Raw genomic sequence first — 12300 nt, 5'->3', positions numbered from 1 at the left:
GTGGCTAAAGGATGACAGGCTGCATGTCCCCTGGATGGATGATAAAACTATCTGCCCCCATTTACCCTAAGATTCAGTGTTCCCATGATAAGAGGCAGTGAAAATGAACACAGTCCAGAGAAGAAAGGAAGAGAAAGGGCCTGCTCCCTCCCTGAACCCTGTGGGCCACACTGCTCCAAGGACACTTCACCTGCACAGAGAGAGCTTACATGCCCATTTTGTGGTGTTCAGGCTCCTCAGTGACCCTCAAAATGTGAGTGAATTCTGTCACTTGGGTAAAATACTTACAGTTGACACTGACATCTCCATAGGGTAATGGGAGCAGGGGGGAATGCAAGGGGTGCTGGGTGTATCTCAAGATTGGGTTCCTCCTATACGTCTGTTCCACTACTTCAAAGTTTGTGCTGTTTTCCTGGAAAAGAAAGCAAAAAATCATTATCCTCAAATAGACACAGTCCTTTGTAGGATGGCCTTACACATTTAGGTTCAAGCTCAACCACCTTTTCTAAATTTCTGGAGGTGCCTAGGGGGACTAAGCGATCAAAGCATAATCTGTATCTAGAAATTACCCTGCACATTATTTCTGAAAATTAAACACAAGAATAGCCATGCTACATCATCCCACAAGTCACCAAGCACAGAATCTTGCCTTCAAGCATGGCTTGCATAATACATGTGGCATGATCCCTCTCTCCTATGTCCTTCAGGCTTTCAACAGGACATGGTTAATGGACTTTCTGACCACAACCATTTTCAGTGTGTAATAATGAGCCTGTTCTCAACCTGTCTGGTTGTGCTATACGTGTTTACAGAATGAACAACCAAAATGCTCCATGGTGTTCAAAATCTGGGCCTGTCACCACCATACACACTGGATCACATTCTTCTGCATTTTGTCCTAGACTACTTCCTAATAATATATTTTGTTCCTTTTGTCCTTGAACCCCGAGCTGAAGTTTTCCAACATTTTCTACAATCACTCCCAGCTCTTTCTTCCTAAATACAAACTATCTAATTGCATATAGTTAAGAGTTCATCACAAACACATTTCTTCTGAAATTTGGTTTGGTGTGTCCTCTTAAATGATTCTAGGTTTATCTGCCAAAGTTTCTGGCAAGTTTATTCTCAAAAATTACTCCTGTGGTACAATTTCTGCTATTTTGAACGATATTATCTTTCCACCCTTTACTCTGATATTTAACCATGCAAGCCTAAGGTATGAAGACAACTTCAGGGTACATCAAAGGATGGTAGAAATGGAATTTTTTGTATTTGTGTCTGAGATATGCTTAAGAGTGGAAAGGATGGAGCAGAGATTTACAAACACTTGACGGTGTAATCCTGCATGGAATTTTTAATTGCACAGAGTCGTAGTCTAGACTTATGCAGATCAGCTAGCAAAATAAATTCATGTAATATTTGATGGTTTTTTTGTTGCACAATTGTGTGAATTTATTTTTTTACCCTTTTTCATTTTCCCCTTAAGACAGTAACCCCATTTTTTGCCACATTCTCAGCAATGACTGGGTTAGACCAGTGGTGATCTGGCTGCTCCCAAGTCACGTGGGGACTAGCAGGCTGCCACCTACCCTGATGTCACGAATGAGCTGCTGTGTGGGTGTTTCTATGGGCACTTTGCTGTCGATGACCCCCTGGATGGCAGAGGCCCAGCGCATGGCTTCATTCAGCAGCTTGGTGTACAGCCTGTAGGAGTGCTTCCGCCCGTGCACGATGATGTTCCAGTAGCCTGCCAGAAACAAAGCTGGAAGGTGAAACTGGCTTCCCTATTATGAAGCTGACTAGAGATCAGCAAATGTGACATTCACCTACAAGAAGGGCCAGAAAGAGAATCTGGGGAACCACAGGTCTGTTGGGTCAACCTTGATACTGAGGAAGGCTATGGAGCAGATCTGCTCTCAAGGAGAGCAATGGAGCTGGACAAGCGTCTGGAGCACAAGTCCTGTGAGGACTTGTGGCTGAGGGAGCTGGGGGTGTTCAGCTTGGAGAAAATAAGGCTCAAGGGGGACCTTACTACTATCTAAACTACCTGAAAGGAGGATGTAACCAGCTGGGGGTCTGTCCCTTCTCCCAGGTAACAAGTAATAGGACAAGAAGAAAGGACTGCCAACAGACTCTCCAAGGAATTGGTTGAATCACCACCCTGGAGGCATTAAAAAATGTGTAGATGTGACACTTAGGTACAGGCTTAGTGGTGGACTTGACAATGTTAGGCTAATGGTTGGACTTGATTATTAAGAGATCACTGATTCTCTTTTTGCCTGTAGCTTGTGGCTGATGTAAAACCCCTGCTGCTTTCATAGCAATATGCAGTGTGTCTGGTTAAAATCCACTAGGCAGACATTAACAACCACATTGCCAAAACAGATTTATGAATAGGCAAGTCCCAGTCCAGATTCTGGTACAAAGACAGCTTTCCAAGATGGAAGTATCTTGCAGCGTAACCTGACTACCTGCCTGCCAACCAGGCAGCTCACTTTCACAGACAGCATTTGGACTACATCGTCCTGTTAATCACTTGGAAAATGACCACTCTACACACAGCACCTAGTCAGATTGCCAAATCAACTCTCAGAACTTTTAAAAATATGTTTGACAACCTGAGAGAATGTGTCAAGGTGATGGCAATTCTATCTGCTAAAGGCAGCTCTAGACATCTGTTTATACCAAAAATGCGGACACTTTCTTGTGAATGAGCAGAATAAATTTCCTCTCATCTCCCATTACTAAATACTTCCAGCTTCAAGCCCTTTTAAAAGGTATCCCACACAACTCCAGTATTCAAATGTCCAGTATGTCAAGTCTTTTTCTAAGGTTCACAATCTTTGTATAAAGGATTCACCCTTTATCCCATAACCTGGGTTCCCTTCCAACTCCTAAGGCAAGCAATGGAGGATCATGCCAGATCCTGCCCTCCCAGAACTCTGTCATGTTGCACAGAAAGCAAACACAGGCCTTTGCTATCTTTTGTTTCTATTAAATTGAGTGGTACCATAACACACACACTGTACATCCCTAACAGGGTGTGGGATGGCTGCTTTTAACAGGTTAACACCGACCCCAGAGACAAACGTAGATCATGTTACAAAGTCACAGTTCTGGAGATGTACTAATAATTACTGTCAACTACAGGAACTCACACCTGTTACCTTGCCTGGGGAATGCTGAGATAAGCAGTGGCTCTACTCAGTGAGAAACATCAGCACTGTGTACCTGTGTCAGGTGTGAGGCACTTGCACACTTTGCAAATCTTACAGTGTCCATGGGCAGAGACATTCGCAGCCACACACAAAGCCTCAGGTGACATCCAGACTGCCTTCTCAACATGCCACACCCCTACAGTCCTGCACCATCCCCTCTTCAGGAGCTGCACACCTGGAGCCTGCCCTTTACCACCTTCTCCCTCTCACCTGTGTCTTTGAAGACCCTCTCATCGGGCTGCACCACGGAGCAGAGGCTGTTGAGCACGAGCGTCCCCAGCTTGGCCGCCGTGCGCTCCGAGGACTTGTAGTAGTCGAGGGCAGTGTTGGTCAGGACAAACCAGCGCTTCTTCATCTTCAGAGAGGACATCTTGTTGCTGCTCTGAACCTCCTTATGAAGCCAGCCTGGCACGGAAAAACAAACATGCCATTACGTGCACCTCTTGCTCCCACAGTCAGGACAAATAACTTCACTGTCATTTTAGATTTGTTGCAAAATAAAGGAAAAAAAAGAAAGAAAATTCTATACTTCAACACAAAAAAAAAAATTGCAGCCCGCATTGCTAAAGCTGTCAAAAAGATAATTTTCTACTCAGAAGTGTAAAAAGCAATGTCCACCCACAAGGCAAAATGTTCAGGAACAGTGAGACTGAACCAAGAGGCTCAGAAAAAACAAGGATATATAGATCTTACTGAACATAGGCTTTTGCGTCTACTCTGCTGTTACAGAGACATCTTATTATGAAGAGCAGAGCATAGTCTGCAAAGGATCATTTCTTTTTCTCTTTGACTAATGATCAATACCAGATAAAAGGAACTGTTGACTTGGAATTAAGTATTTTGAAGTTAAGGTGCTCAAACTGTTGTCTTACAGTCTCCTTTGTATCATTCAATCTCCTTGAAATCTTTAAGACTATGGTGGAAGGCTTTTGCCACATTTTGGTGACCCTTTTCTTCCTGTCCTTCTGCCTTGCTATGACTACTACATGACCTTTATTTCTTCATAGACATTTCTGGAAGATGCAAGGCAATTTGTACATCCACTTGCTTCCCACAGACTGGATCAGGAGTGTCTTCATACATTTAAGACCATGTGATGAACTCAAAGTATAGAGGAAATTTAAAAATATTTAAAACAAATCGGTGAATATTTTGCAATATATGTGTGATCCCTACTCATGCTCCATCATCTTCAACTAAGCTCTGACTAAGGATGTAATTCAAAGCTTTTGCTCAACCTCAGAGAACTTCTCTCATCTCACTTTGTCTACCATAACCAGGTTAGTTAGTTTAGCTGAGGACAGCAGCAATCCCACAAAGATCTCCCTCCCTCTCTCCCTCCCTCTCTACATGACAGGTGTCAGAAGGAACTGAGCTGCCAACAAAAGCCACAGTGTCATGTTTTAGTCCATCTAAGCCAGCTGCTCCTCATCAGCAGCCACGCTCCTTCCTATTCCCTGGTGGCATTTGCCAGACATGTTTAAATAGGCCAGAACTATCATCAGAAAATGAAACATATGAAGCTTTTTTCTTTCCCCACCTGGCAGGGAATTAGATAAGAGCCAAGGCTAGCACACACGTGACATGGCAAGCAGCAGGCAGGAAGGTAGAGGGGGGCAGAGAATGACAGTTTTTGGGGAGCAGCTAAACCCTAGACTGAGTTAGCAACAATCAAGTCTCTGGGTCAGATTATAAGCAGAAGATGAGTTTCACATGTAATTGCATGTATTTCCTTTCACCTCTCACAAGGAACTCCTGGCCATCCACCTTGGATTCGCCTTTGGGTTTCTGCAGCAAGGAGATCCAGTGATGCATTTCCTCAGGAGTGTCGCTGTTGCAGTGAATCACGCGATTGGCCGTGATGATCACAAAAGAATTCGGTCTGCCAGAAAACAAAAGCATTAAAATCAGTCATAACCACATAAGTAACTCACAGCACACCCAGAGTCATGCTTTTTACCTTCCCATAAACAGAAAGACTTTCTGAATACAAACTACAGAGGAGTGCAGAAATACTTAAGATCATCTCTTCTTCAGTTGCTCTGTCAACTGATGAATGCAGAGACCAGCTAAATGAAATTAAATGTCTTTCAAAAGCTACTTCCAAAGTCTAGAAAATATTAATTAGCTAATAAGCAGCTGTTAAATGTCCTTGGCTTATTAGCAAAGGACTCTGATTGGAGTGAACCAGTGCTTGCACCACTGGGCTGAGCTGGTACAGCCATTCTCCTCGTACTTATTAACACCAGTGATGCAATAGCAAACACTGATCTCAGTAGGATCAGCTGAAACATGTTTGAGATTGGTTTTACAAAGGATGGGCTGATCCTGACAAACAGAGGAAAAATTCTTGTGTTGCTCCTGGATGACTTTGTCCTCCTCCTGCAACTGCATCTTACCAAAAGAATATTCACAATTCTGTACAGAATTGATGCTTTACACGAAAATAGAAAAATAGAAGTATGACCAGTTCTAGGAGGATAGACTCATAAATCTTTGAAAGCAAAATCAGATTTCTATGAGAAAATAGAGAAATTGAAAAGGAGAATGCAAGTATGAAGCAAAAGGTGCAATCAAGCTCAGTTAGAAAAATATATAAATCTATGGAAGATCAAAATAAGCTGCATAAAAATGCTGGTTGAGAATAAGCATTCTCCTCAGAATTTGTTTAACATTGCTTCAAGCATTGATTTTCCAGAAAAGCATACATCAGCACACACAGAAACAAATTTTCACTGTTCAGCTATTTGTTCCTAGTTTTCACGGGTTCACAGATTAATTATGAGGAGTACAGGCTGAGAACTGCCTAAAATGTTTTCATCAATGAAATCTTAGTTCATTTCTGAAATGCATTTTCTAAACTACTAAAAACAAAGTCCTAACAACCTGTGTCAGAGCCCAGAGCTCTGTCCCCAGACTACAGAGATAAATAACTTAATAGCTAACATTTTACTTCAGCACTGTGGTGAGTATCTTTGCCCTGGCTGAACCTGTTAATATGTGGGAAATAATTAAATGTTAACATAAAGGGATATGAAATGTCCCATCATCTCTTCTCTGAAACTAACTAAAGGTCTGTGCTCTGTCGCATTGCAAAGATATCAAGACTAATACAATTTCTAAATTCATCCATTATTCTTCCACAATGCTGTTTCTTTCCCCTGAATCTACAAAATTAACTCAGAATTACTCTGTTGAAAAAATGGAAGCGCTGCTTTTGCTGAATGTATTTGTTCAGCGCTAGTGGTAGATAAAACTATAATTTTCTGACATTGAGATTATACTGTTTTCACTTTTAGGAGCTGAAGGAGAAACTTTGACTCGAAGACCATACATACATGGACTTCATGTCTATGAAGTGACATTGGTTGAAACAAGCTAAAGATTTCAGCTATGTTTATTTGTCTGGAGAACAGATGTATGAGTTTAAACAAATACAAATCCCAAAGGAAACCTGGACCTACCCACAAAAATATTGTAGGGAGTTTCTGATTTAAGAGATGGTCAGATTGTTGCACCTACCTATCAGGATTGTCTGAGGCACAGACAGAGTCAATAAGCCCAACATCCAGGGTTCCCTGTAGAGTGAAGAAGACACAGATTGCATTTTAGATTACAGGTGTTCTGCCCTGTGAATAGGATTGGAATTGAAACCATTCATCTGAATTCCAATAGCTTGAGTAGAAATGAACACACGAGAAAGGCTCAAGTGAGTCATCACTGCTCCTTAAAAAGCAAAAGACATGCAAGGGGCTCCAAAGGACTGGAGGAAAAACAGTTACAAGTTTCCAGAGGGTATTATAGCTAAGGTCTGAAATAACCTTAGCTATTATCTCTGTACTGGCAAAATACATAAATACACCGTTTCTCCCAACTGCTATCTTCTGTCTGGAATAACTGTGACCCAGACTAGTCCCATCCAAAGACATTTTATCGGTGTGAGGCAGCCTCCCTCTTCTCCTCCAACTGAAAAGAGCTATCTGTGATCAAGCTGAGCAACCCACAACAAGCACCATGATGTTCCCCACTGCTTACCCTCTTTGCTACCAGCTTTGCTGTTTCTTTATAATCACCAATGTCCAAGTTTCTTACACTGCTTAAGAAGTTCAGCACTGCACGTGCTGGAAAAAACATGCACAAATAGTTAAACACAGAGGGCTCCAAGCATGCCCACAGGCTGGTTGCACAGTAACTCACCACAGCATTCTTTGGATTGGCCTGCTCATCCTGCATTTCCCTCAGCTGCTGTGCTGTAGCGCTGTGCACTCGGCTCAGAACATTAAACCAACCGCTGCCAACCAAAACAGAATCACAGTTAAACTTTCAGCAGTGAAACTGGCTCGAGAACACGATCAAGGAACCTGGGAAGATTTCAGTGGGAAAATTTCTTCATTCACAATTTCCTGAATACTATGTCAAAATATCTCTTGGGCTGATCATACCAGATTCCAATGTCTTCCTTCCTCCTTATTTATCCATGAAAATTCTGTGCACGTTCTTCAACCCACTGACAGCTGCTCCTGCAAAATCCAGTTTTCCACTTGTTATTCAAGGAACTCTTAAGTAGGCAGTGGCTTTACAGGGAGCCCATGTCAGCAGACTGAGAAGAGCATACAGCACTTGTAAAAACAGGGTTAGCTGGGAATCTTCCTGGCCTAGAGTCCTAGAGATGCCTGGGAGCCTTCTTGATTAGTCTCTCTCTGATCTGCTAATAAACTTGAAAGTCACGTGGCTGGCAATTAATCATGGGTTTGTTTATAAGTGAATTGGGAGTGAAGTTTTTTGTCTGCGAAAGGGCTTCTCTTATAGACATATCTGGAGGGTAATCACTGCTGCAGAAAAAGCAGATTCTTATCTGCAGCTTCCAGTGAGATCAGCAAACATCCATACTTCATGGAGGACTCTCAAACTGGATACTCTGGGACATCTGCTAATCTGCCCTTTGCGACTGTGAGTGCTGGTGCTTTCTTCTCCCTCAGAAGAGAGACTGACAGGGCATAGGCAGAGGCCACATTTGGTTTACATTCATTCTAACAATTCTGCAGTATTATCTTAGGGCATGCCTACTGCAGCTGTGGAAGTTCTGGGTTAAGTTACTGTTCCTTCCACCACTGCTCCCAACATTTGCCCTTTCTTGTCCATGTGGCTGTTCTTCTGTCTATTTCTGTTAAATTTCATCCAAACACCTTGCCCTTTTCTCTCCTACACCAAAATAATAATAATAAACCCTAAATAACTTCACAGAACCAGTAGATCAGAGAAACAGCTACACTGTCAGGGTTGAGAGAGCAAAAGCCTTGGTAAAAGTGGGAAGACATGAGTGGCTGGGGACAGTAACCTCTTAACTTGCCTTTGCATAGCCAGGACAGGTTGTCCAACCTGCCCTTAAACAACTGATTCCCACTGTCTGGCCAGGATGCCAAGAAGGAAGGACATGAGTCACTTGTTTGCTTTGCACTTGGAAGATTTTATCAGATGACACTACAGACTCTGATAAGCTGCAGCCTTTTTCTGTCTCCTGGATAAAACCCAGCTGCTCTCGCAATCATTTACAGACAACATGAATAGACTTTTTGTTTGATTCAAGATTCCATTAAATAAATAAATCAGCTATTAGATGTTCCAGTTTATATTAAGGTTTGTGTGTCTGCTGAAGTAACCCTTGAATTCCACATGCTCACAGCCACATGAGATGCTGGCAGTCCTGTGACTGCCAGACTGAACCACAACCTTGGTAGCTGTAACATCAAGTCCCCAAAGTAGGTGTGATGCATCCCAGGAAGCACGAAATGACACTCTGGAAAAAATCCCCCCTTTTCTCCAGTAAAAGAGAATTGATTATGTTTCTAAAACTCTCCCATGAGTAGCTGGGTCAGGCCTGCACTGAATGAATAAACCTAACAAAACTCCCTGCTGTACCTGGCATCTTCTGGTGACTCTGCAACAATGTGGTAAACTCGGTCTTCTGTCACAATGTCCAAGGCATTCTCCTTTTCATGAATATCCACAATCTCTCTGTAACACAAGAAAGCACAAGAGCCAAAGCTAAAAACCTTTCACAGGCCTGAATTCCATATGGTCGATTCTTTCACATTATACCCTTCACCACACAGAAGGGAAAGCACTTGGTTCAGATGGCTTGTAATTCTGACAGAAATACAAAATTCCACCAATACACATCAAAATGTTTAAAAATATCTGTACAGTTAAAAACCAAAGCTTAAGGCATTATATAGATTTCCAAGACATCAACAGACTAAATGGAAGAAGAGATGACAGGGAGGCTGATATAGAGATCTGTTTACCAAGTCGGGTGTGCCATTCTTTTTGGCACTTTACAGGTCTGCATAATGCTAATAGGTGACCAATCTGTCCTTTCTTACAGCGGGAGCTGAGGAATTGACTATGGCAGCAGAAAGAGCATTCAGGACTCAGGAAAAGGCACAGTACATGCTGCCAAATTCAAATCCCGCTGTGAGCTTCATAATACCTCTGTGAAATGCCTGGAGAAGCCAGAAAACAGATGGAGTCTGGGTAGGAGAGAATGCATGGGCTATGTACTTAATTAGCCCCTCCTGGTCTGGCTCCATCCATGGCTTGGAAAGAGCTGCTGCTGGATTACGAAAGGCAAGACTGGGAAAAGAACTATCAAGTAATCACAGACTCCCTCCAGAGTAAAACTAGATGCTGTAATTGCCTTTTCCTTCCTTTGTTTCTGATTCTCCAAGCACCATGGGAGATACACAGGCCAATGAACAGCAGCACTGGACCCTTCATCACTGATTTAGAGAGTGAATACTAGGCATCAAAGGGATTTCTTTTTGCACTCACCTTGCCCTTCTGATATCAATAGTCCCCTTCAGCTTCTCCTCACTATCATTCTCAAAGTACATCAGCTTGGACTCCCGAAGCACAAACCAGCGGCGTTTCCAGTTGCGGCGTGACAGGGTTGACATTCCTCCGCCTTTTTTGTAGAGCCAGCCTGACTTGAGGGCCTCCTGCTTGGTGCGGAACCACATGAAGGCCTCGTTCTTCAGGACACACCAGCGCCGCCGCCACGGGTTCATGAGACCTCCTGCAAAAGAGAGGCAGCAAAACTTCAGCAGACACACAACAGGGGCCATGCTTCCACTCTGAGCCCACCCCCAAGCAGGAATAGTTGCCACTTCAGTTTCTACATCAAAAAAAAGGAACTGAAGGAGAGAAACAAAGTTGTGCCTAACTTCAAAAAACAGAACAAAACTAGTGAAACAAAAGCAAAATATAGAAATATACGCACTACTCAAGTATTTTTGTTCTGAGTTCAGTTTCGTAGCTGAGAATGAATCATTTAAGCCCATACCAAGCAGGGACAATGAAGTCTCAGTGGCAAAGATATCTCTGACATCCAGCTCTCTCTTTATTTGTATTTTTTAAATAAAAGAAGAAGAATAAAAAAGGAAGAATAAACTGAGAACTAAGAGCAAATAAAGATGATGACTCTGGACAAACAGAAGAGGAAAGCAGCTTTCCTGGATCCCATCCATCCATGGTTTTGGCAAAATCCACTTACCTTTCATGTAGAGGTAACTGTGAAAATAGGGCGGACCTGAACCATTGAAGATAGTGATCCGTCCATTACAAAACTCTTCATCTGTATCAATGTAAACATCCACTTCTTCCTCACTCTCCAGAAACTAAAGAAAAAAGAAGAGATATAGGCTAACTTGGCTTCTCCTGGTCACAGGAGGACAGGAGAGTTAACAGGATTAGAGAAGTCACATGATCAGAAGGTGCAAAACTACACATAGTCCCTTTGCAAAAAACGCACTACATTAAAAGCAGAGGCTTGACAGCTTACCCATTAATGCCTAAAGCAAAAGCATGGAATTTTCATACCTGAAAGGAGAGCAGTGGACATGCCTAGAAAGCTCCAGCTCCCTGCAGTAACAAAACTCCCTGTTTCAAGGCACAACCCACCTTGCATAATCTAGTTTGATGGGATTAAGAGAGAATTTTTCATCTTGGAGAAGTTTTCTGATTTTTCTGGCAGGAAGGCCACAATGCCAGACAAGATGGAACAGTGATTTAACCCCAGCAATGAAATTACTTGCTTTGGGTTAAGAAAAAAAGCCTAGTCCAGGATAACTGAACCCTAAAAACATCAATCTAAATTACTGAAATAATAGTACTGAATTTACTCATCTCTGTTCTCCAACTAGATAAAGGCCCTCAGCCATAAGAAAGTATTTTGCACACAAAATAATTTCCTTTACCTTAAATTCAATTTCCTTTGATTTGCTTTATTAATTTAATACTAATGAAGGCAGTTCCTTAGACCTTTTCCTTCCTCAAACACATGTTGCTTCTTTTGACTTCCCTTCTGTCTTCTCTCTGTGACCCTCTTTTGTCTCATCCCTGGCCCACTCATTCACTCCCTCCCTTGGCATTAAGTTTCAAAGACCAGGTAGTCTTGGAACAGCAGCTACTGATGGGATCTTGACTCAGCTGTGGTTATCACTTCCTGTGGCTCACACTATGACAAAGTAACAACTGTTTTTTTCATTAGTCTTACTCACCAATGAGCCCAGTAAAACCCTTCACTTCTATTTGCACTTTAATGGTAGAAACCAGTCTAAGCTGTGACAGAATGATTCATGATTTGAAGATTACCTGACAGTGATCTGTGAGTACCTGCCCACAGAGAAGGTACCTTTACTCAAGCAGATCACATAAAAAATTCAGATGGCTGGCAGCTGATATTAGGGAAATGCAAACAAGACAACCATGCAACTTTTTTAAGAAAGGTCACAATCTGTCATTGAAAAAACATACTGAAGGAAGTAAATTGAGTTCCTAAAAAAAAAGATATTTTGTAGGTCAAGTGTCTCTTCTCAGGGATATAATTTATTAGAAGTATTTTTGTGGCTGTCATTGGCTTCACACCTGAACTCGTCACAATCTTATGAGGGCTTTGATATCCTGTCCTGTAAGGGGATTTATCACTGCATTATTAAGCAGTTGGCCTGAGAGCACTCAGGAGGTCCAGACCCAGTGTGGGATCTCAGCTGAGGTGCTGAAGTGTGAGGCCAACAGCCCAGCT

General features: G+C 42.3%; 1 protein-coding gene across 1 annotated transcript in view; it reads right to left on the bottom strand.

Annotated features, from left to right (window-relative positions):
• The window catches only part of LOC102039514 (unconventional myosin-X-like), a 75227-nt gene that overhangs the window by 9953 nt on the left and 52974 nt on the right, over nucleotides 1-12300 (bottom strand). The window contains exons 25-33 of the mRNA XM_005416075.2: nucleotides 10771-10894; nucleotides 10050-10293; nucleotides 9138-9233; nucleotides 7416-7509; nucleotides 6741-6796; nucleotides 4958-5100; nucleotides 3429-3623; nucleotides 1590-1747; nucleotides 289-412 (exon numbers count right to left, since the gene is read on the bottom strand). Of these exons, the coding sequence (XP_005416132.2) occupies nucleotides 289-412; nucleotides 1590-1747; nucleotides 3429-3623; nucleotides 4958-5100; nucleotides 6741-6796; nucleotides 7416-7509; nucleotides 9138-9233; nucleotides 10050-10293; nucleotides 10771-10894 (1234 nt within the window). The remainder of the gene's footprint in view (nucleotides 1-288; nucleotides 413-1589; nucleotides 1748-3428; nucleotides 3624-4957; nucleotides 5101-6740; nucleotides 6797-7415; nucleotides 7510-9137; nucleotides 9234-10049; nucleotides 10294-10770; nucleotides 10895-12300) is intronic.

The sequence above is a fragment of the Geospiza fortis genome, unplaced genomic scaffold, assembly GCF_000277835.1.
Source record: "Geospiza fortis unplaced genomic scaffold, GeoFor_1.0 scaffold112, whole genome shotgun sequence".
Classification (NCBI taxonomy): Eukaryota; Metazoa; Chordata; class Aves; order Passeriformes; family Thraupidae; genus Geospiza; species Geospiza fortis.
Note: the sequence above shows the minus strand (reverse complement) of the source record. Positions and strands in the feature narration are given on the sequence as shown.